Genomic DNA, 26,044 nt, shown 5'->3' with positions numbered 1-26,044 from the left:
TGTGAGTGCCAAAGGGAACCTGCATCTCCGTCGCAGCTGCATCCTCCATCTTCAGGGTCTCACGCACAGATACAATCAGTGCTTCCACCAGCGCCTTTTCATGCGCTGTTGCAGATGGGAGGAATCATCCTCACTATCTGAGGATTCAAGGCGCCTGCTCACAGACCCAGCGGGGTTGACCTAGGTTAGCGGCGGCCGATTCAGATTCAGGATCTGATGAGCAAGATGAGGCAGAGGGGCATTTTTGCTAGCCGGTCACCCAAAAGCCACCTCCACCCGGCAAACAAAGGACTCCAGGACTGCCGTCAGTGCATTGATGGATGGCTGGGACCCGGAGGGCCCCACAGCCTCAGAGGGGATCAGGAGGGGAGATGTGCTTTAAAAAAAGACTCCATAAGTCACCAGGGGGACCCCACAAAAAGTGTAACACACTGCAAAGGGAAAACCCCAACCGCGCTGGCATCACCCAGTCGCCAGAGACAAAGCACCAAGCAATCCTCAGCAGAGAGGGAGAGAATCCAAACAGACTCATCAACCATCAGAAACAGGCACCTGCAGCCACCAGGATAATCTGCACTATACAAGTGGTGATCAGGAAGTGAAACGATCCAGGAATCGGCACCAGGGGATGAGAAGGGGCTCCTACTGCCAAAATCGTTGCCCACAGGGCTCCACTGTCACTGCTATTTTCAATGGCAAACCCCCGCAAATTGGCTGCCAGACTACACAAACATGGTCGCTGTGCATAGAAACACACAGGCTACAGCAAAATGGCAGCCCTGCACGGCACCATGAGGCTCCCTGGGACCCAGGAGGGATCCCTAGGCCTCAAGGACAGGCCAAGGCAGGAAGAAAGGCCCTGGCAGGAGCCCCCCTTCCTTCCTGACCTAACCACCAACACAGTTCCAGCATAAGTGGAGGATGGGGGGGACAGATGAAAGGAGGGGGGGGGGGGGGGAGGGTGCCTGACTGGAAGGAGGGGAACCCAGGGGTCCAACTGTCCCAAGGAGGGGCCCACGTCCACCCCAAAACCCTCCAGGGGGAGAGAGGGGACAGGTACTCACCATACCAGGAACCAGGCAGGCACCGCTCCAGACAGAACCTCCATCGAAATAGAGGGGCTGTTGGCCAGGAGGAATGTTGCGACTCGGGCCGAGACCGGGTCGTATGCGACCTCGCAAGGCATTTAACTCGCAGGCCAGCCCCTGTACGGTGGGGCTACGCCGCGGCAGACCTAGCGCGGAGTTGAGGTCTGCAAGCCCTCGCTGGCCAGAGTGGGGTGACCACTGGATCTAGATTAACCAGCCCGTTGCCCAGTCCGGCAGCTGATTGTAGATCTCACAGAAAAAAAACAGGAGAAAAATTTTTATCCAAAAAAGAAGAAAAAACATTGCCAGGACCAGAGATCCCAGCAAGGAACTAGGTCCTTACTCCTGACTAGGCAGAAAAAAAACTGCCTAGTCAGGAGTAAGGACCTATCAGAGAGGGGGAGTATACCCCCTGGGACTGCCAATAGGCACAGCCAGATTCTTTTTACTCCAGTAGGGGGCTGTTTAACCCAATGGTCATGAATATCCGAAGCAAGATCAGAAGCTGTGTCCGACATGTCAATGATCTGAAGAGGAAAAATATCAATCTAAACAACTCTAGTATCAGGCTGCAACATATCAAAATTTAAAAAAGTGAAGGGGGTCTGAATACTTTCATGAATGCCCTATACACGCTAAGGGATAAGCCACAAAACTTTTAGTTGATTTGGGGCCCGGGATCAACTCCACCTATAAGCTTTCCAAACAGAAGTCTAGTGTAGTATAAAAAGCAATGTTGACCTTCAATTTACATTACTGCATGCTACATTTAAAACTTATTTCTGCACAATATTGCCATTTTTATGTTGCTAGTATTCATAGTCAAGAATGACAGATGATTATATTTATAAGTTTAGTCTATTTTCTAGTTCTCTTGTACTACATAAAAACCAATGTCATCTTAAAAAATAAAATAAAAAAATAAAGCAAAAATTACATGACAAAATGAGCATACCATTAAGACTCCGTATGCATCTGATATCCAAGTTCTTAAGCAGGCTATCGTCTCGCAGGTCCAAGTCCTCAGGAATTGTCTGAAGTGCAAGTCTTGCAAATAAAATATCAATCTAAAAAGAATTTAGAATCAAATACATAGAAATTATGCAGCACAGTAAAACTATAAGGGGCTAACGATCCCCTTGCTTAAATACATTTAATAACTTTACACTACAGGCGGTCCCAGGGTTACAAACACTCGACTTACAAATGACTCCTACTTACAAACGGAGGGAAACAGAAGGTGAGAGGAAATTTACCCCTAGGAAGAGAAATTAATTCCTGGAAGCGTCATCATGGGAAAAAGGTGTCTACTGAAGCTTTGTCAATCCTTGTTTCCACAACAACCCAACATTTTTGAAATCTAATTGTCACAGGGACTGAAAGTGAGGTGAAATATTCTGAACGGGCACAGACAGCAAGTTCCAACTTGCATACAAATTCAACTTAAAGTGGAGTTCCACCCTAATTTTATACTTACCTCCATCTTCTCGCTCCGGGTCACCTGAAAAACAAATGGCTAATCACATTTTTTTTTACTTACCTCGTTGCGAAGAAAATATACTTACCTTACTTCCTTCTTTCTCCTTCCTCGGCCCGTCGTCACTTCCTGGCTCTGCAATGATTCCTGGGAGCTGAACGTCATCGCTCCCAGGAATCATTGCGCCTGCACCGGCCCCGACGTCAGTTCCGGGGCGCGCGCGTCATCCCCTTCTAAACAGGAAGTGACGGCAGGGCCGGCGCAGGGCATCGTGGGACCGAAGAAGGTGGAAGAGGACTCCGAAGAGGATCGCGCTGGCTTCAAGCTGCCCACATCTGAGATGGCAGCGCTGGACAAGACTTTTTCAAGGTAAGCATTTGTCCTAACAGGTAAGTGCAACCCGGGACAGATCAGAGGCTAGCCATTGTGGAATGCACTAGCCCTGACTGTCCCGGGGGTTATTTAAAAAAAAAAAAAATTCCAGGGTGGAACTCCGCTTCAACAAAAAACGTATAGAACCCCCCATCTCGTTGGTAACCTGGGGACTGCCTGTATAAAGATCTGTACATTTAGAAGCTTTGTGGTACAAGGATACTCTATTACACTTAAAAATCTGCTTACAAGTCAGCTTTAGAAACTGTATCACTAACGAACTATGGAATGGCCTTTCCCCCAATATTGGGTTAATATAACTTAAAAAAAAAAGAAAAAAAAAAAAAAAAGTGTAGCTCCGGCTTCATGTCTCCTTACCATATCAAATGACTGCCTTCGAACACACCTGGCAGCACTGTTTGGAGGCATGCGGCACCATTTCCATGATTTACTCCTCACTCCCCAACAATAGCACCTCTACTTCCCTCTCCTATGTGCTTAAACAGGAACGAGACCTGCTCCCCATTGACCTTGCAGACAGGAGTAAAGCCTGGTCCAGCATAGAAAAGTGCTTTTTTTAACACAGCCATGTTGGAGGCAGCCTATAGGGTTCTCCCCCACTGGTACTAGGTCCTAGTATGCGTTGCCAAGTCAAACCTATCCTAAAGTGATAGATGCTTCCGGGATGTGTAGTCAGCAAGGAGAATAAATGCATACATGGTGGTTTTGCCCCCACCTCGTGGGATTTTGGTCAAGGGTCTTTGGACTCCTATCTACCCCTCTTCCACGTACCTTTTTACAAGGACCTTAAACTTGCATTGCTCCATTGTCTGATCTTGGGCCTCTTCTCTCAACAGCAAAAAATAGCCACGTATCCGTTTATCGCAGCTAAGAGCACAATAGCAAGGACCTGGAAAAAGCCGGCTGTATCATTTTTGGAGGTGAAGAACACCTTGACGACCTTCATGATCCATGAAAAAATATCCAGTATTCTCCATGACTCCCATGCCTAATTTCTCTAAGTATGGGCCCCATGGTGGTCCCATGCATTTCCTACTCTGCACCCGACCAGTCTAGGCCTCTCAAACTTGACCCTATTCCCCAGCCTGAGGGACCTTCCTTTTCCTAGTTCATCTTTGCCTCTCTCCTCTTACCCTATTTCTGGGCTTCTTGCCCACCGCTCTGTCCCCCCGTCCCCCCACCCCTCCATCTGCCATTGTGTGTGTTTTTTCTTCTCTCTAATTGTCCTGTGCTTATTTTGGTTTTATTTCCCCCTATTATTGCTGACAGCTCCGCTCCTCTTGCCCACCTTAGCCCCTGGGTCTGCAGGCTCAGGCATTACGCATTGACCCCCAGCCCTGGCCTGAGGGTCACCGTTTATAATTTTTATTTTATAGCAATATTTACTTTGTATTTTTGTGCGAACTTCTGTCTTATGCTTCATGCTTATAACCCCCGTGTAGGAATTGGTTATCTGGCTTCCCTTTATATGTCAATAAAAACATTGTAAACAAGCAAAAAGTTGGGGGAGCAAACCCTGAACATGTATTTCTAAAGCTGGTGCAGCTATGAACCAAGCGACATGTATATTAAATAAAATATATATTAAATAAAATATATAAATAAAAACATCGTACCACAGAAAGTGTGTAGAACTCAAACGACCAGACCACTAAAATTAAATAGGGTTTTGTTTTGCAGGGGAAAAGTGGAAAATCCTTCCATGCTTCTCTGGCAGTTCAAGCCCTCAAATTTCACAATCATATACAACTCAATCACAATAAATAGATAAAAGGTAATTTCCATTATTACCTCAATCCCATCAAAGACAAGTTTAATCACGGGCACATATGCTTCTTCTACAGCCTGTAAAGGAAAAAGAATAATAGTAAACATCTTACGGTAATGGAAAGAAATGCATTAGAAAATGTGGCAAGGATTCCAGAATAGTTCTAGAACACATCTCTTCTCTGCAGCAGATTGAAGACAATGTACTGCTGCTCCTTCACTGACCAAGCACAGGTTGGAACAGGTCATGGAAATGGTACATCTGTCCTGATGTACTGTAAGCATTAGTTACTATTACTGGCCTTGTTTTAAAAACGCTGGATGGCTGACTGTGTAGTAAATGCAGGTTCCTGGTTTTAGTAATACTTTAAAGCTAAAGCAGCATTTAAACAGCCAGAGAATTTACATTCTCAAAGCAGAGTCAAGCTACTTTTGTAGGCTGCAGGCTACACAATTTCATTGAGATTGGTATACTAACTGCAGTGTAACCTGCAGTGGTATCTGGATAGGACGCCCCACTGGCTAAATACTACTTGCATGTATTTCAACAGTGTATTAAGCTTTTTGCAAAGAGCTCAGTTTAACATAGTATGCTTTCTTCAAAGGGGTGACCATTACAATTGAAAAATCAAGCCAACTGGATATTTAGGATCTAGAAAGAGGGAAATTAAAAAAAAAAAAAAAAAAAAAAAAAAAAAAACTTACACGTAGGTCCTTCACTTCATCTTGAAGCTTCAGCTTCTCATAAAATGATGTAAAGAAGTCAGTCCTTTCAACATGCCTGGGCGCCACACACAAGGCATCAATATCAGCACCTGCAGATCAAACCAGGGTTATGTAACTTGACAAGACCTCAGAGAATTATTAAGGAAAAGTAATATTAATAAACTGACTTTAAATCAGATGCCCACTGCATTTTAGGAAATTGAGCCATTCTAGTAGGAAAAAAGAAAGGGTAAAGTATATCGAAGAACATATTTTAGATTAAATGGAGGGTAGGGAGTCAAACCCACTGTCAGCCCCTGTGATTTATCAGACACTATACCCATGTCAAACTGTGAGGGAAGAGGGGAATACAAATGTATTCAGGTATCAGGAATGACATGATCTATTCTCTCCTGTCCTTAAAGCTAATGGAACACAGATTGGGTGACAAGTGACACTAAAAGCAACGTAAAAACACATGGCTTCTGTTTTTTTCTAGCTAGGGGATTTCAACGAATGGATGTTCACTGGTCTTTCTCCATTTTACCTGGTGACACTGGCCATGCCAGTCCAAGGCCTGCTAGTGGGATAGCAGAGCTTGGGAAACGTGGCATAAGAGGCCCATGTCCTGGAGGTTCGTGGAAACGATCAAGCAGCTGTACAGCCACCTGATTGTTTCCATCTAAAAGCCTGTCATTTTTTTAAGTATGCAAGTTTGTAATGTTTAGGGACATGATACAGCATGGGAGCATAAGTAACCCCCCCCCCCCAAGCTATGGCCAACAAAAGCCTTATGTTGGTTCAGTGAAAGGGTTAATACTAGCTCAAAGCTGATTTACCAACTGACCAGTACTGGGCATTGTTTATTTCTAAACTGTAGTTTACATGGAGGTTGACATAAAACAGCAATTGGCCTCGTTCACACCAGAGAGATTTTCTGCTTCAAGCTTGTAGCTCTAAAATGCTCAACAAGCCAAATCTTTTCTTTCAATGGCTTTTGTTCACATCTGAGCATTCTGTCGCCTGAAGCAAAACGCCTGTTGCTCAAAAAAGTACATGAGCTTCTTTTTGCCAAATTGGAGGCAGATTGGGCCCCATAGACTTCAAAAGGGAATGCCTGAAAAAGTGCAATATGAACGTTTTACAAGCGTTTTCTGCTCAAACAGCAGCTCTCCACTCCTAATCTCCTCCCCCTAGTGTTTGCCATTGGCTAAACAAAAAACGCCTGAAGCTGTAAACGCTTGTAATACACTTCTAAAAATAAAAAAAAAATAAAAAAATTGTCTAAAAGTTGCACTGCTCATGTGTGAATGCAGCCTAACCCAAATTTAAATTAAATCATCTTCAGTTGGCTTTGGTGCAGGCAGTGACAAGAAAACCCTGATCAGAAGGCTTTGGCTAGAAATATGGAGCTCCAAGAGAACTACTATAGTAAAAACTTTTTTTGTCTTACCGTAAAATCCTTCTCTGATGTTCATTGATGGACACAGCTCCAGATCTTCATAAACCCCTGGGTTTATGCTGCCCCCTACAGGAGTAGGACAATAGGCAGAAAAAAGTTTGACTATGCCTATGGGCAGTCAGAGGGGGTATACGCCCACTTCCTACTATAGGGCTTCAGTTTTGTAACAAGCAGTGTAAGAACATAAAATCCAACTCAATAAAGGGGCGGGTGCTGTGTCCGTCAAAGAACATCAGACAAAAGGATTTTACGGAAAGACAGAAATCCAGTTCTCTTTCGTTCATTGACGAACTCCAGATCTTCTTGACCCTTGGGACGTCCCAAAGTAGTGTCAACATGTGGGGTAGGAGGAACACAGCAAGAAACACACTTCCCAAAGGCTAAACATAGCCAACCAGGTAAAACAGGAGCTCAATTAAGAACAACTGGAGTTCACCTCTTAATCCTCTCCAACAGCGGTCTGCAAAACCTTGCGGCCAAAAGAAGCATTTGCAGATGTAGATAACACATCCACCTTATAAAATTTTTGTGAAAGTGTGCATGGACGACCAGGTGGCCGACTTTCAAACCTGCACTACTGACGCCGGAAGGTCCAAGAGGCACTAAGCGTCCTCATAGAATGCGCCTTAAGAGGGAAAGGAGGATCCTGACCCTTAATGGAATAGACCTGCACCACGGTCTGCCTGATCCATCTAGAAATGGTCGCAGCAGATGCGGCCAGCCCCTTGTGGGGTCTATCTGTAAGGACAAATAGAGAATCCGATTTTCGGAACAAATTAGTCACCGCCAGGTACACCATGATTGCCCGAACCACATCCAAAGAATGTAAGGCAATCTCTTTAGGATGCTTAGGTTTAGAACACAAGGAAGGCAACACAATGTCTTCATTTAAATGGAAACCAGAAACGACTTAAGGAACAACTGGCAGGGATGAAGCACCACTGTGTCTCTGAACTACCAGATAGGGTGAAAGACAAGACAACGTCGCCAACTAAGACACCCTGCACGCAAAAGTAATAGCCACCAAGAAGGCTACCTTCTTTGACAGAGTAAGCAGAGAAACCTCACTAATATTTTCAAAAAGCGGTTTCTGAAGAACCAACAGCGCCAAATTGAGGCCCCATGGAGGTAACGGAGACCTCACCGGGGGAGCCAGGTGGCAGACCCCCTGAACAAAGGTGTGAACCAGGGAATTTGTGGCTAACGGGTGCTGAAAGAAAATCACCAGGGCCGAAATCTGGCCTTTGATTGTACCCAAGGCCAAACGCTGATCTACACCTCTTTGGAGAAACTCCAAGACTCTAGACACCGAAAAGGAACAGTAAATCGGTTTGAATAAAACCCCTGAAAGCGTTCCGATTCCGGAACCAGGACAATGACCCCCTGTGAAAGCAGATTCTGTACCGTCCCAAGAAGACCTCGTGGGCGATCTGGGGCCAAACGCAGGTTGGAAGGGAAGAACCTTGCCAGAGGCAAGGACCCATTTGTCTTGAATCAAGGAGGTCTACAGTCCCCCAACCCCAGATACAGGTGAGGTTGCCCCTTCAGGCAGAAGTTGGGTTGTCTGCGGTCCCAGGGGAACCCGCTTTCGTCTCATCAGGCCAGGGCCTCTTGGAACCCTCTTCGGGGTTATGGGCGGATTTTGATCCCCCCGGTTCTTAGAGCCAGAGGGGCGAAAGGACTGCTTTTGGTCTGAGAAGGGGCCACGTTTGCGACGAGACTCTTTGCTCCTGGTAGTCTGTGGAAGCGAAGTACTTTTACCTCCAGTAAGATCCTTAATGATCTCTTCCATGGAAGGTTTAATTAATACTTTCTTGGAAGCCTGGTCCGCAGACCAGTATTTCAGCCATATCATGCGGCGAAGAGTCACCGCTGTCACGGACAATCTGCAGGCTAAGGTGCCGCATCCAGAGAGGCATCACAGATATACTGCAACCCCTGGACCAACTGGTCCACCAGATCAGGAGGGGACTATCCCCCTTCCAAATCCTGGCGCAGGAGCTTAGCCCATTCCGTTAAGGTCTGGGAAACCAATGGTATGGCAAAAACCGGCCGCAGAATGGAACCAACCATGGTAAAAAGGTATCGGACCAGAGATTCAGCTCTCTTGTCAAAAGAATCCTTAAAGGGTGGGGAGTCCTCCCCAGGAGAAGGGTTTCTTTATTCAAACTGGAAACCTGCGAGTCCACCACAGGTGGTACTGTCAGTTTCTTCAACAGGGACTCTTCATATGGATACCTTCTAGCTAAGCGCTTAGGGACCCTGACAGGGAGTTTGGGGGAACCCCACTGACTCACAACAATGTTGTCGAAATAAGACAGGAAAGGGAAACACCTTTGCCGCTTTTGAGGCTCTGCGGGAGCTAGATGTTGGTGAATGGGGGGGTGGTCCGCTGAGGGACCCCAATAATGAGGGGGAGCGACGAGGGAAGGAAGGGCACTCAGGGGTCCAACCAACCCATGGAGGGGCCCACGTTAACCACAAAAAAACACCAGAAGGGAGGGGGACACTACTCACCACACCTTGGGACCTAGCAGGCACCGCTCCATGCAGACAACCGCACCATCTTAGAATGGGGGTGCTGCGGGCTAGAGGCACGCTACGGCTCAGGCCGTGACCAGGGCTATGCGTCCTCGCGAGGAGTTTTAACTCGCCGGCCAACCCCTGCCCAGTGGGGCTATGTCGCGGCCAACCTAGTGCGGTGCTAAGGTTGGGTCGCGCTCGCTGGCCAGACTGAGAAGGCCAAAAGGATCTAGAATATCCAGTCCATCGCCCAGTCCAGCAGTTGATTGTAGGTTCTCACAGGAATAGAAAAGAAAAAATTCAGTTTAAAAAAGGAAAAAAAAAATGCTAGGGCCAGAAATCCCAGCAAGGAACTAGGTCCTTACTCCTGACTAGGCAGGAAAAAACTGACCTATAGCGGGAAGTGGGAGTATACCCCCCTGGGACAGCCCTTTATGCATAGTCAAACTTTTTTCTGCCTAGTGTCCTACTCCTGTAGGGGGAAGCATAAACCCAAGGGTCAAGAAGATCTGGAGCTGTGTCCGTCAATGAACAAAAGGGTAAATTTTTCCTACAAAACTTCTTTTATAGAGGCGAGTTCAGGCCATAGTATTGATTGGGGAACTAAACGTTTTCAAAATAATTTCTTAATTGTGGTTACAAAACAGAATTTACAAAAATACCAATGTTGCTAGTAAGACAAATGTAGTCAATTGCACAACAGGAAATGGCCCCACATCTACATTACCTTTAGTATGGACCCCCAATCTGTATGATCCAAAAGTAAATATTTTGCCTCCAACATTCTCAATTACAGACTGAGGCAGGTGCTGGTGGAATAAAGAGATTATGTTAGCAGCATGTGGTTTACTATTTGTTATGTAATAGAGCTACAGCATATTATAAAACAAAGACTAACTGGATTTAATTTTCACCAAAAGATTACATTTCCATAAACACAGAAATTCAATAAGGATTTCTCATCATCCAGATCCAACAAGGACCAAGGAAAAAAACATTCTAACAGGTTTCCTTTAAAGCGGTTATAAACCCGGAAAAAAAAAAAAAAAAACACCCCTGCAAGACAAAGGCATAATGAGCTAGTATGCATCGCATACTAGCTCATTATGCATTACTTACCTTAGAACGAAGCCCCGACACGGACCCCCGGACATCGCTGCGGGCGCCGCCATGATCCCTCTGTGTCTCTTCCGGGTTCGGCGGCTCCGGCGCTGTGATTGGCCAGAGCCGCGATGACTTCACTCCCGCGAATGCACGCGGGAGTGATTTTCCGGCAAGCTCCCGGCAAGGAAAACTGAAGGTCCCCCCGGACCTTCAGAGCGCATGCGCCGTTTGCGTGAGCGGCTGCATGCACTGCAAATATCTCCTAAACCGTGCCGGTTTAGGAGATATTAATTGTACCTACAGGTAAGCCTCATTATAGGCTTACCTGTAGGTAAAAGTGTCAAAAAGTGGGATACTACCGCTTTAAAGCAAAGCATAGCAAATATTTATTTCTTAGCAGTGCATAAGGCATGCCGGGCTTTACATGACACTCATTAAAACACATTGCCTAACAATCCCCCACAGACACGGTGCTTCAGTTTTAAAGGCTATGCTACATGCTAAAACGATCTGGAAAACCAAAAAAAGGAAAAATCCAACTTTTGCAGAAAAAAACAAAACAAAAAGCACCTATGCAGGGGAAAGAAAAAATGTGCATTTAAATAGGCCTCCTACCCAAGGATGTAATTTACTAATGTTCATACTCAGCTTCTTGTATGAACTGTGCGTTTAAGTGCGTATACATGTGTAAAATTCTTAATCGCCTTCTAGTTGCTAGTGTTGCAATATACAGTGCATCCAGAAAATAGTCACATCGCTTTACTTTTTTCACACTTTGTTATGTTGCAGCCTTATTCCAAATGGATTAAATTCATTATTTTCTTCAAAATTCTACAAACAAAACCCAATAATGATAACGTGCAAAAACGTTGTTTAAAATCTTTGCAAATTCATAACAAAATTCTAGAAAAATCCCATGTACATAAAGGATTCACAGCCTTTGCTCAATACTTTGTTGAAGCACCTTTGGCTTCAAATTTCAGCCTCAAGTCTTTTTGAGTATGATGCTACAAAGCTCGGCACACCTATTTTTGGAAGTTTTTTCCATTCTCTGCAGGACCCATCAAGCTCCATTAGGTTGGACGGGGAGAGTAAGTGCAGAGGCATTTTCAGATCTCTCTAGAGATGTTCAATCGGATTCAAGGTTGTGCCACTCCTTTGTTATCTTGGCTGTGTGCTTAGGGTCCTTGTCCTGTTGGAAGATGACCCTTCGAACCAGTGTGAGGCCCAGTGCGCTTTGGAGCAGGTTTTCATCAAGGATGTCCCTGTACATTGCTGCATTCATCTTTCCCTCGATCCAGACTAGTCTCCCAGTTCCTGCCACTGAAAAACATCCCAACAGCATGATGCTGCCACCACTGTCCTTTACTGTAGGGATGGTATTGGGCAGGTAATTATAGGTGCCTGGTTACCTCCAGACATGACGCTTGCCATTCAGGCCAAAGAGTTCAATATTTGTTTCACCAGACCAGAGAATTTTGTTTCTCATGGTCTGAGAGTCCTTCGGGTCCCTTTTGGCCCACCCAAGTGGGCCGTCATGTACCTTTCACTGAGGAGTGGCTTCCGTCTGGCCACTCTATCATACAGGCCTGATTGTTGGAGTGCTGCAGAGATGGTTGTTCTTCTGGAAGGTTCTCTTCTCTCCTCGGAGAAATGCTGGAGCTCTGTCAGAGTGACAATCAGGTTCTTGGTCACCTCCCTAAGACTCTTCTCACCCGATCACTTAGTTTAGCCGGGCCGCCCGCTCTAGGAAGAGTTCTGGTGGTTCTCCACTTCTATTTAATAAAGGATGGAGGCCTCTGTGCTCACTGGGACCTTCAACACTGCAGAAATGTTTCTGTACCCAACCCCAAATCTGTGCCTCAATACAATCCTGTCTTGGAGGTCTAAAGACAAATTCCTTGGACTTCATGGCTTGGTTTGTGTTCTGACATGCACTGTTAACTGTGGGACCAAATATAGACAGATGTGTGCCTTTCCAAATCATGTCCAATCAACTGAATTTACCAAAGGTGGACTCTAATGAAGCTGAAGAAACATCTCAAGGATGATCAGTGGAGTTCAATTTTGAGTTTCAAAGCAAAGGCTGTGAATACTTATGTACATGATTTTTCGTTTTTTATTTTTAATAAATTTACAAAGATTTCAAACAAATTTCTTTCACGTTGTCATTATGGGGTATTGTTTGTAGAATTTTGAGGAAAATAATTAATTCAATCCATCTTGGAATAATGCTGTAACATACCAAAATACGAAAAAAAGTGAAGCACTGAATACTTTCCGGATGCACTGTACATGCAAAAGTTACTGCACTCAAAACGTAAAATTTCAACATTTTGTTTTTGGCTCTGTAGTCATCGCTGTATTATTGATCGTTACGCAGCTATGTGCATTGTTCTATAGATAAAATTGCACTTGAGTTCAGATCAGTAAGCGTTTTTTGCTCCTGTGTGCAAGAGGCCTTATTGTTTCAGTAGATTCTGGTTGCAATGCCAGGCTCCTGCAGACTCTTCCTCTGGCTCTATTGTCTGTACCAAGGTACAGACTTTCATTCAGAGAGCAGTGATCACTGCATTTATGTTCCAGGAGAACTACAAATCCCTCTGCCCGGTGGAAGAAGGGAACTGTAGTTCATGCTTTCAAAGATTAATTAAAATTTGCATCAAGCTTACATCCCTTTCTCTGCTTGCACTAGGAGTTACAAGCCCCCCTCTCTCCCACACTCTCCGCTGAGCAGGGGGGACGGGCAAAGGAATCCAGAACATGCAAGCATGGAACAGGGAGCAGGGAACAGGTCAGTGCTGATTAAAGAGGCTTGCATCTTTGGTTAAAGTGACATTAAATGTAAAAGCCACCATTTCACATTCGCGATATGTATTTGAATAGATGTATAAGCAACAGTATGTCATAAAAAACTCGATTTTTGTAAGAACTTACCGTAAAATCCCTTTCTTTAAAGTTCATCAAACGACGCAGCTCTGCTTATTCATAGACTATAGGGTTATGCTCCTCCCACTAGGGATAGGCACTAGGGGGAAAATGCCTATGGGGGCTGTTCCAGCACGCATAACCCCTCAGACTCAGCTATACTCAAACAGTTGTGTTCCAAGCAGTGACCGAAAAAGACCCCATAACTCAAACGTAGAGGGACAGGAACTGCGTCTGTCGAACTTCAGAGAAAAGGATTTTACGGTAAGTTCTTACAAAAATCCAGTTTTCTCTATCGTTCATTGACAGTAGCAGCTCTGCTTAATCAGACTATAGGGATGTCCCAAAGCAGTAAAAACATGAGGGGTGGGAACATAACAGAACAAAAAAACCTGAATGCCCCAATGGCCAAACGTAGCCAACCAGGTAAAACAGAGCTCAACCAGAAACAGGAGAGCTCCTCGGAACTATGAACCCTCAAAGAGAAACCAAAAAAGGGGGTTCTCTCAAACAGCAGCCTGCAAAACCTTGCGCCCAAAAGAAGCATCCGCTGATGTCAGCACATCTACCTTGTAGAATTTTGTAAAGGTATGCACAGATGACCAAGTTGCCGCCTTGCAGACTTGAAGCACCGACGCCTGATTGCGAAAAGCCCAGGAGGCACTCAGTGCCCTAGTAAAATGCACCTGCACTGGAAAAGGAGGAATCTGACCCTTTAATGAATAGACCTGTACCACTGTCTGTCAGATCCATCTGGAATTGGTTGCAGCAGATGCAGCCATTCCCTTACGAGGTCCATCCATAAAGACAGAAAGAGCGTCTGATTTTCTGAAGGACACAGAAGTCTCTAAGTAAACCCTAAAAGCCCTGACCACATCCAAGGAATGTAAAGCATACTCCTTAGGATGCTGAGGTTTAGGGCAAAGGGCAGGCAGTACAATGTCTATTTAAATGAAAATCAGAAACCACTTTAAAAGGAACGACTGATTAGCTCAAAGTACCACCTTATCTCTGTGAACCACCAGATAAAGTGAGCGGCAGGACAACGCTGCCAATTCAGATACTCTGCGGGCAGAAGTGATTTGTCTCAGAAGGTTGCCTTCTTGGTGGCAAAGCAAGCAGCGAAATCTCCCGAATTTTCTCAAAAGGGGGTTTTGAAGAACAGACAGCACCAAATTGAGATCCCATGGCTGTAATGGGGATCGCCGCGGAGGCGCCAAATGGCGCACACTTTGAATAAACGTCCGGATAAAGGCGTTGAAAATAGATAGCAAAAACTGAAACTTGGCCTTTGATAGTACCCAAGATCAACCGCTGTTCAACCCCTTTCTGTAGAAAAGCCAAAACCCTGGTGATAGAAAACAAGCGAGGATGGACTTCCAGCGATTCGCACTATTAAATGTATGATTTCCACGTGCGATGATAGATCTTTCGAGAAATAGACTTCCTAGCTTTGCTTGCAGTTCCTCTGGATCTTGGTCTTCAGGAACTAACTAGAAAAAAAAAAAAAAAAAAAAAAAAAAAAAAAAAATCAAACTTTCCATTACAGCTAGGACCGAAGTCCCAGCAGGGACTAGACAGAACAAACTGTTTGAGTATAGCAGAGTCTGAGGGGTTATGCCTGCTGGGACAGCCCCCATAGGCGTGGACAAGTTTTTTTCTGCCTAGTGCCTATCCCTAGTGTAGGAGAATAACCCTATAGTCTATGATTAAGCAGAGCTGTGTCTGTCGATGAACGATAGAGAAATTAAGATACAGTTTCCAAATACCTCTGTTATTTCTGATACAACCCGATTATGTGGCACTGTTTCACTTCATACTGCATTAGGTGGGCAAATCAGGCAGGAAACTTCAAAAAAAAAAAAAATCCTGCAAATGTCACTGCAGGTGGTTTTTTTGTTTTTAGTGGCAACCCAGCGCTTATTGGTGCTATTGCAGCTGCTGGTTATCAATTACAAAGCTGGAGCTGCCCACAAGCTGATTAAAAAAAAAAAAAAGGTCACACAATTCAGCCTGAATAGGAAGGAAGAGATGAATAGCTCCACTACAGGGAAATGGCAGGGTATGCGCAGTCTGAGTGGCAACACATTGGCCAGAGGTTAAGCTGCTGTTGAGTTGTCACTACTGACAGGGAGGTCGATGGAAATGGTAGGATCAACCAGGAATTTACCAAAAACGAAATAACGAAGGATAGAAAGTTAGAGTCAGACCATACACAGATGATAATTGTAAATAAATTATCACACAAAAATGTTTGCATTTAATAATACTTTAAATAAAAGCAGCATATGCTCAGTTTTCTACGTTTAGAAGAGTAGAGCAGGCTTTATGCTTGCACTAAACTGTTAAAAAAAAGGCAAACAAACTATGCCAAAGTTGTAGGAGAACTTTAGGCAAAATAAATTTTAAATATGCTCCTCCCAGAGTCCCACTATAGGCTGCCTGCAGAACAATAAAGAGGAAGTGGATACACCTGGAAAGAGCAGTAAATCGTACTAAAGAGCAGGAGTCCTTTCATGCTGGATTACTGAACAGGCATGAGAAAAACTACATTTCAGTAAGAATACATAAGTATTTTCTAACTGCCTCTTTCAAAAGTGATACTCTTTATTTACATAGGGATGAGAGATGCACCAGGTATTGGGGCAGGAGTGTTCTGTACCATCCAGCATATTCTCAACGTAAAATAACAAAAGAAAAAAATCTTACCTACAGACTTTTTTGCTGACAAAGAGCTTATAAAATCTTTCACAACCTATAGATCCACTTCAGCTTACCTTCTGTTCACTGATATCACGAATCCATTCTTTCACTAAATTATTCAACTTCCCCAAAATTAAGATTCTGTTAAAAAAGAAATCTAGGATATTAAACCTTTACACAGAAGAATTTTAAATAAAAGTATTATTGGAGTTCTTAAATAAACCTAAAGTAAAATAGCGATGTCCACAGCAATTAAACAATAAGCACTAGAAAATGCCAGCTAGAATTTTAGTGGTTGCAATAGGGAAGGCAAGCATTTTCCTGTGAACTGGTTTCTCCTTCTGAATTCAATAATCACCAGACTCACCTGCGCTGTAATTCCTCCTCTTCCTCAAAGACGCCATAAGGTTTTAAAGTCTCTATGAGTTTCTGAGTGAGACTGCAGTCGGTCTCCTTGGGTACCGCTAAGCTGATAGGGGAGGTGATGCCAAAATTCTTGGGGGTCTGTTGTTGTGGAGTTCCCTGGTTTACAATTGGACTAAAGCAAGAAAAAAAAAAAAACAGAGACCTGTGTCAGAATAATCATAACTCAGATGGAAAGCATAAAAGGCTCATAACCGAGATAAAAACTTTAAAATTCCCCAGATATTCCAAAAGCAATTGCTCAAGTCATGTTGCACACACCACTAGCGGTATTTCTGACACATTCAAGGAGAAATTTATTACATTTTTAAATTTTAGATAAAAATAATTTAAGGCTAAACTAAACCAAACCAATTTTTTTTCATATTATATATATATCCCTAAAAAAGTACCAAACGATTAAATCTAAAAAAAAAAAAAACTAGATAATACTATGTAAAATAGTGGGGATATCAACAGTGGTGTACTAGCCTTTGCAAAGAGTGGTGTGTGGGACCCAGCAGGTTCATCCACTACAGGAGTCTTCAAACCTTCCATACAAAAGGGCTAGTTTACTGTCCTTCAGATTTTAGGGGGGCCGGATCGTGGCCAGTGGGGCGTGTCCCAGGCAATCACAAATGATTGGACTCAAAAGGTTCTGATGAACAAGCTATCCATTCCTGACCTTACCACAACGGATAGTGTATGGAGAGACATTACTTGCATTGAAGCCAAATAGGCTCAGTTTGACTGTCCCAAATTGGTAGGCAGCCTGTGTTTTATTAGAAACTTCTCAGTAGTGGTGCACCGAAATTTTTGGCCAAAAATGGGCCTATCCCACTTCAGCCAAAAACGGGTCACATATGCCGAAAATTAAAGGCCGACGAAGCAGCAGCTTTCACTTTAACTTATATGGTGCGTGACCGGCCGCGGCCGGCTCCTGAGACCCGCCGTTTGTACCTCCTTGCCCGCCCTGTGCTAGACTGCTTGATAGAATCGCCAGCCGCCTGCCGTCTAGCAACCAGTGACGTCACGGTCCCGAAAGGAAAGCGAGGCCGAGAAGAGGACTCAGCATGCAGAGCGAAGGAGGATCTTCCTCGTCCTTCTCCGCGCCTTTATGCCATTATGTCAGTTTTTCATCCGCAAACGGATGGGATGAAAAACGGACATACGGACCACCCCTGTGAAAGGACCCTATAAGAAAAAAAAAAAAAAAAAAAATGAACGTCCATACAATCGGGTCCTGCATCTTCACCCCAAAAAGCATAGCCAAAAAAATCTGTGATAGAACCAAAGGGCTTATATCGGTGCTGGAAAACCCACTCTATATATACAGTAATAATCATCTATAATCATAATATAATACTTACAAATCAAATATGGTCCCATATAAAAAAAAAAAAAAGGCAAAAGCCACTCGTAATGAGTTTCTAAAGCTGAATCACCAGTATACGAGACATATTCATAGTTCTCCCAGAGATTGTTGCAGAAAATATGATCATATTTTCTGCAACAATCTCTGGGAGAACTATGAATATGTCTCATATACTGGCAATTCAGCTTTAGAAACTCATTACGAGTGGCTTTTGCCTTTTTTTTTTTTTTTTTATATGGGACCATATTTGATTTGTAAGTATTATGATTATAGAATATAGATGATTATTACTATTATTATTATTATATATAGAATTGGATATGTTTGCAATATATGTCATTTATACGGTTTATCTCATTTCAGATTACGCCATGTGTGGATTTTTTCATTACTATTAGATTTGTCTTTTCTTTTTTTCAGTATATTGACATTGTGAATCCTCTACACCCATCATTCTCTGAAGAAGCCTCATAGGCGAAATGCATTGGATAACCTAACCCTGTGCCATCACCTAGGGCATTTCCCTTGTGCACCTGTGTGGGGCTGGGTAGGGTGAAATTAAGAGGTCTACACACATTTTCTTGTCATATCTCTACTGTACTATTGTTATATGGCATCTTTCTAGTATGGTCATTAATAAAATATATATTTTTTTTTACAAAAAATTGTCCAGTTTTGTCTCTCAGAGTGGGTTGCCCAGCACCGATACAGCCCTTTGGTTCTTTCACAGATTTTTTGACTATAAGAAAATCGGGCGAATGATTGTCCGATTTTCCTCGTTTCACAGCAAATCGGAACCGAAGAAAGAATTTTCTTACGAAATTTCATAAGAAAATTCTCATACGACAAAGGCCTTTTTTGTTGTTTATTGTTTCTGATCATGCGCAGTCTTTTTCTGATTTTTCTTGTACAAAAATCATACGAAAACAGTACACATTAAAACAAAAGTAGTTTGTTTTTTCCCGTACGAGAACAATTTTGGAGTGTGTCCCTTCGAGAGTTTTTGTACGAAAATTCTGAATCGTCTGTAGGAAGTTCTGTACACACTATACAAAAATCGTACGAAAATGTTCGCCTGAATTTCTTATAGTGTGTAACGCGTATTGATGTGTTTTGCACATGCATTTTTATGTTGGCCAATAAAAAAACTGTTGCAGCTCGTTATCCACGGCTGAAAAACACATGCAAAATCTATTACCATTGAGTTCTCTCAATTTTCTCTCTCAAAAAAAAGTGCCCCCCATCCTTCTTTAACTAAACTGTAGTACAATCCCTTTAAACCCACTTGCTTACTTACCTCATGGAGACAGCTGCATCCTGCTTTGGCCCACAGCTTAGTTTTGATCCTCTACAACCAGTCCTCTTAACCACACCCGTACAGTAAGCACCCATAGATTTGTAAAAAAGTTGACTAACTTTACCAGTTTTAGGCAATTGTTCCACACAAGCCTACAGGCATTTACTGTTTAGGTACAGTCAGAGTTGAGGTTTGTGGAAAAACACAGCCACAGTTCGAGGAGGCTGTGTCTGCATTCTTGCAGTAAGCATTTGGGATGAAGGGATTTCTAGTAAAGTTTAGTTCAGGAGGGTTGGTTAGTATATTTTTAAGTAAACGTCTAGAGGGGAAATGGTTGATACCAGGAGGGGTGTTCGATGTACTAGCAGATTTAGATACACTAACAAACTGAAGCCAAACTCCATTTCATGCTGAAGTTACACAAGCAGTTGCAGCAACAGCTTTTTTTTCTTTTAGCATAAAGTTTTAATATGAATAAAAGTTGATCATTGTAAGCAACCTTGTCAACGGTAAATGGTTTATCTCAACACTAACGGCCACATTTGCAGGAGATTTTGATCTGGTTAAAAAAAAACAAAAAAAAAAAAAACAGACTTGCTGGCTGGATAACCAGATAAAAATAAAGGAAGAGCCTAAAAAAGAAAACGAATGCATCCACCACATCGAACAATTGTCAAGCTGCAATAAAATAAAAATGTTTGCTTTAGGTTTAACACTGCTTTAACCACTTAAGCCCCGGAAGATTTTACCCCCATTCAGACCAGGGGGTATTTTGCGATTCGGCACTGCGTGACTTTAACGGACAATTGCGCGATCGTGCGACGCTGTACCTAAACTAATTTGACGTCCTTTTTTTCCCACAAACCGAGCTTTCTTTTGGTGGTATTTGATACCTGTGCGATTTTTTGATCATGCGCTATAAACAAAAAAAGAGCGACAATTTTTCAAAAATAACAATATTTTTCACATTTTTTCATATGAAATTCCCCCCAAAAAAATGTAAAAAACAAAATTTAACATTTTTGGCCAATTTGTTTTATGCTACATAGGTTTAGAAAAAAAAAAAAATTTTTGCAAAAAGCGTATTTTGATTGGTTTGCACAAAAGTTATCGCGTTTACTAACAAAGGGAAAGATTTTTGTCATTTTTTTTTTTTTTAAACGAGTAATGGCGGCAATCTGCGATTTTTTTTTGTGGGACTGCGACATTGGGGCGGACAGATCGGACCCTTGACTGACATTTTTGGGGTTACCAGTGACATTTCTACAGTAATCAGTGCTATGCATATGCACTGTTACTGTAAAATGACACTGGTAGACGGTAGTGAAGGGGTTAACTTTTTTTGAGAGGGTGGTGTGTGTCCCTAGGGGCGTGATTCTAACTGTGATTGGCTGTGGCTTGAGCTGTAGGAACAGTGATCAACGGTCCTACATAGTAGAACCGTATGATCACTGTTTCTACACGGGAGAAGGACAGGCGGCTTGTTTACATCAGCCGCCTGCCTTTCTCCCTCACCACCGACGATCGCCGAGTGACCGGCGGACCCGATGTCACAAGCGCGGGGGGGGGGGGGGGGGGGGGGGGTCCGTGACCGCGCGCTCGCTCCCCAGAGCCTCACAGGCTAGTGATGTACCCATACGTCACTTCGCCTGTGAGGGGCTGACCGCCGCAGTATATGTACTTGCGGCGGTTGGCAAGTGGTTAAAGACGCTTTTAAAAAAAGGGCACATGTGAGGACGCTACAATCTCTGATATTATTATTCATATATCACATGGCTAAGTAAATCACATTAGTTTTACTGAACCACATTATTACTTTGAGAAAAAAATACATATTTCTTGTCCTAAGAAATGCTGTTCCTCAGTTAGTAGCCTTGATCACATGGTCTCCAACAAAATTACTGCAGTATATGTTTCCAGTCATCAGTGAGATGGGAAGTTAAAAAAAAATAAAATAAAAAATTGTCCGATATGCACAAATCATTATAGAACTATACAGTTGTTCTAAGTTTACATACCCTGGCAGAATTTATGATTTCTTGGCCATTTTTCAGAGAATATGAGAACACAAAAACTTTTCTTTCACTCATGGTTAGTTTTGGCTGAAGCCATTTATCAATCTACTGTGTTTACTCTTCAGGCTCCATGTACACGGGACGTTGTTAAAAGTCCCTTTGAATGCTGGAATTTTTAGGACGTTTAAAACGTCCGTTCAGTCGCGTTTGTACCCGCGTTTAGCAGGCGTTTAGCAGCGTTCCTAGAGATCATAAAAATGATTCCCCTTTAAAATGGAAAAACGCGAACGCTAAACGCGGGTCATCGCGTTCGGACGCGTTTGTAACGCCGGGAAACACACGTTCGAACGCAAATAATTGCGTTCTAAAAACAGTCCCTGAACGCAACTACCTGCAAATGACTGTAAACGACCTGGTGTACATGGACAGATAAGATAAAATGTAGATGGGTTCAGGGGCTTCTGAAAAAAACGCCCAACTGCTCCTAAACGGCCATTTCCAGCGTCCCGTGTACATGGAGCCTAAATCATAATAACAGAAACTGCCCAAGTGACCCTGATCGAAAGTTTACATACCCTGGTGATTTTGGCCTGATAACATCCACACAAGCTGACACAAAGGGGTTTGAATGGCTATTAAGGGGAACCATTCTCACCTGTGATCTGTTTGCTTGTAATTAATGTGTGTGTATAAAAGGTCAATGAGTTTCTGGACTCCTGACAGACCCTTACATCTTTCATCCAGTGCTGCACTGACGTTTCTGGATTCTGAGTCATGGGGAAAGCAAAATAATTGTCAAAGGATCTGCAGGAAAAGGTAGTTGAACTGTATAAAACAGGAAAGGGATATAAAAAGATGTCCAAGGAATTGAGAATGCCAGTCGGCAGTGTTCAACCTCTAATCAAGAAGTGGAAAATGAGGGGTTCTGTTGAAACCAAACCACGGTCAGGTAGACCAACTAAAATTTTGGCCACAACTGCCAGGAAAATTGTTCGGGATGCAAAGAAATACCCACAAATAACTTCAGGTGAAATACAGAACTCTCTAAAAACATGTGGTGTGGCTGTTTCAAGATGCACAATAAGGAGGCACTTGAAGAAAGATGGGCTACATGGTCGAGTCGCCAGAAGAAAGCCATTACTATGCAAATGCCACAAAGTATCCCACTTACAATTCGCCAAACAGCACAGAGACAAGCCTCAAACCTTCTGGCACAAAGTCATTTGGAGCGATGAGACCAAAATGTAGCTTTTTGGCCACAACCATAAATGCTACATTTGGAGTCAACAAGGCCTATGATGAAAGGTACACCATTCCTACTGTGAAACACGGAGAGGTGTGAGCTACAAAAGGCACAGGACATTTGGTCAGAATTGATGGAAAGCTGAATGCAGTATGTTAAATTTGAAACTTGAATTCATTCATCAGCCCGGAAGCTGCGCATGGGACATACTAGGACATTCCAACATGGCAATGATCCTAAACACAAGGCCAAGTCAACCTGTCATTGGCTACAGCAGGACTCGACAAACCCCGGGCGCCAGGTCACATTTGCAACTAGAATTAGCGACCTGGCGCCTGGGGTGCCCTGCAGGTGGTGTCCTGTCCCTTTTGCGCCCCCACCTCCTCCCCGAGTGCACGGATTTTCGCGCCGTCCGAAAATTGAGGCCCCGGCTTTTCAGCCTTCTTCTGTGAGATGAGAGAGGCTTCCAATGGGGAACTGGCGCCCTCTTGTGGTGGCCGGGAGTAATGACTGTTTCCACTGCCTGTTCTCAATGCATTCCCATCTCCTTCCCAAGAGGAGATGAGAGGGAAGTTTTTGCAGGCTTCATCTCCCTGTCCACTTACCTTTGCTTAAAGGTAAGTGGACATGGGAGTGTGGCTATTAATTTATTTTTTAAATTAAAAAAAAAATAATAATAATAATAATAATAATAATATTTTTCTTTTTTTTTAAATTAATAAAAATGTATTTTTCTTTTAATTATTAAAAAAAATATATAATATATATATATATATATATATATTTTTTTTTTTTTTCCCTCGCCATGCCACAGCCGAAGGCCCCTTTCACACGGGCTGTCTGATCAGGTCCGCCTGTCAGTTTTTCAGACAGACCTGATCGGACCCTTCATTCTCCTCTATGGAGCAGTAATCTGCCGCCATCTGATCCTGTCCGCCAAAAACAGACGGGTGGTGGTTCTATTTTCTATCCATCCCATGGATCGGATCAGATGGCATCGGATGGGGAAAGAGACAGACATCCAATTGCGCTATAGAGGAGAGTGGGGTTCTAGTCATATTTATGTGTAAATTTAGTATCTGTTTTATTAAATAAAAGCTTGGTTGTTAGTTAAAAAAAAAAAAAACTGGCTCCTAACTTTTTTTGCTGGCTCCTAGATTTCAGGCAAATTAGTCAAGCCCTGGGCTACAGCATAATAAAGTGAAGGTTCTGGAGTGGCCATTTCAGTCTCCTGACCTCAATATTGTTGAGCCACTCTGGGGAGAGCTCAAACATGCAGTTCATGCAAGACAGCCCAAGAATTTACAGGAACTGGAGGCATACCAGGAAAAATGGGCAGCTTTACCATCTGAGAAGACAAAGAGCCTTATCCACAAATACCACAAAAGACTTCAAGCTGTCGATGTTGAAGGGGGCAATACATGGTATTAAGAATTGGGGTATGTAAACTTTTGCTCAGGTCATTTGGGTAATTTCTGTTGTCATTACGATTTAAAAAGAGTTAACACTAGTTTGATAAATGGCTTCAGCCAAACACTAACCATAGTGAAAGAAAAGTTTTTATCATTTATATTCTCTGAAAATGGCCAATAAATCAAACTCTGCCAGGGTATGTAAACCTTTGAGCACAACTGTACATACACATGGGGATTTTAAATTAATAGCACATTAAAATTGAATAAAGTAATACAGAACTCCAAATAAATGATTTTCTTTAGATTAGAGAAGGGTTACACCCTTTGCATGCTTTTATTGCTGTCTATGTCCCAATTATAAAAGATATACCTCACTTTCTGTACCAATAAGCAAGGGGTCTTGCAGACAGGATAGCTTTGTAATGAGGATACATACAACAATTGTACCATTATGGCATGGAAGGGCTGGAAGCACTGATACGTTTTATATTTCTGCAATCCCACAGACCTCATTTCTTTTCCATGCGACGGCACTCACAGGAATAGGAAGTGAGGGGAGATGTCCCATCAGACACTAAATACAGCAACAAAAACATAACAGAAGTTCCAAACCCCTCTCTGCTCTACGACTGCAGTAGAGTCGCCATTAGAAGAAATTAGCAGCACTCAGTATTCAGTTCACATTTCACCACGACTAAACTGTTAGTAAACCAGCAATGTAAAAACAGTATTAATCAAAGATATTTTAAATTCTACTGTCTGACCCCAAATGCCATTTCTCTATTTTTCAGACAAAGGTGTATGAGGTCATCTGCCTGGCAACCATCCAATGAGGCCTTGCCTTCACTGTATGATATCATTATCTGCCTCGCCAACACTGACAAACTGGCAGCTTTGTACTAATGCTTATCTACACTGCTGAGGATGTACAGGAAAGCATTTCTGTGCATACAGACAAATCATACATAAATACCCTTAGAACACAAAAAGTAAATAAAACATACAATTAAAAACTAAAAAATCACTTTGATCCAGAACTCTGTTTAGCTGTGCGAGAGCAGCTACATGCAGCATGGGACTGAATAGGAGATCCTAAAATATCATGTGACACTTCAGACATTTTCAGCAGCATGCAGCTACAGCATTGGGCGATTGGAAACAACGCTTGTGTAAATACTTCACTAATCACCAAACATATCTGTGGGTGAATTATTTGGCAAAATAAGTCACAATGACTTTGAGAGCCCATTCAGACAGGGGGCGACACGACTTACTGGGGCGACCTGTGAAGTCGCGGTGCACAGCGTGCACCGTGACCTCGGCGCGACTTGCACGGACTTCATATAATTGAAGTCAATGCAAGTCGCCTCCAGGTCGCCCCAAAGTAGTACAGGACCCTTTTTCTAAGTCGGAGCGACTTGTCTAGCTCCTATTAGAACGGGTCCTGTGCTAATCTATGGCAGGCGACCGTTTGTTATGTTTGTTATTTTTATAGGTAAAAAAACAAAGACTTTATAATCACTTTAATGCAATGTAGGTATATAGAGAATAAATATGAGAAAGGTTTTATAAATACTGGGGCAAAGTTCATATGTTACCCATAGCAACTTAATTTCTCATGTACCTTTCCACTGCAGGCCGGGCTATATCAAACACCTTATACTGTGTTTTTTATTCTTTAACCACTTGACCTCAAGAAGATTTACCCCTTCTTCATGGCCAGGCCATTTTTGCGATATGGCACTGCACTACTTTAACTGACAATTGCGCAGTCGCTAGACACTGTACCCAAATAAAATTTGCATCATTTTTTTCCCCACAAAAAGAGCTTTCTTTTGGTGGAATTTGATCACCTATGTGGTTTTTATTTTTTGCACAATAAACAAAAAACATCTGACAGCAAGCAGCTTGCTTTGGGGGCACCCAAGCTGAGTGTCCATTCAGACACAGAGCCTTGTCTCAGCAGTGACCCAAAGTTTAGCACTAACACATAAGTAGCAGTAAATCCTCCGTCTACAATAGCACCAGTCCCAGCTACCCCCTGCTAATAATCAGTTCTTGTAGCATCACCGCATCCAGGGCTCCCGATAAGGCCAGTGGTGGGGAGAACTGGTAGGAGGGGCTGGTAAAGGTCATATTTACTGACC

General features: G+C 43.1%; 1 protein-coding gene across 2 annotated transcripts in view; it reads right to left on the bottom strand.

Annotated features, from left to right (window-relative positions):
* The window catches only part of PAPOLA (poly(A) polymerase alpha), a 105,920-nt gene that overhangs the window by 66,140 nt on the left and 13,736 nt on the right, over nucleotides 1–26,044 (bottom strand). For both annotated transcript variants that reach the window (XM_082275239.1, XM_082275238.1), the window contains exons 2-7: nucleotides 16,518–16,688; nucleotides 16,225–16,291; nucleotides 10,143–10,224; nucleotides 5,431–5,540; nucleotides 4,750–4,803; nucleotides 2,044–2,155 (exon numbers count right to left, since the gene is read on the bottom strand). In XM_082275239.1, the coding sequence (XP_082131365.1) occupies nucleotides 2,044–2,155; nucleotides 4,750–4,803; nucleotides 5,431–5,540; nucleotides 10,143–10,224; nucleotides 16,225–16,291; nucleotides 16,518–16,688 (596 nt within the window). The remainder of the gene's footprint in view (nucleotides 1–2,043; nucleotides 2,156–4,749; nucleotides 4,804–5,430; nucleotides 5,541–10,142; nucleotides 10,225–16,224; nucleotides 16,292–16,517; nucleotides 16,689–26,044) is intronic.

This window comes from Pelophylax lessonae (assembly GCF_965119305.1).
Source record: "Pelophylax lessonae genome assembly, chromosome: 13".
In the NCBI taxonomy this organism is placed as follows: domain Eukaryota; kingdom Metazoa; phylum Chordata; class Amphibia; order Anura; family Ranidae; genus Pelophylax; species Pelophylax lessonae.
This window is presented reverse-complemented; position numbering and strand designations above follow the sequence as displayed.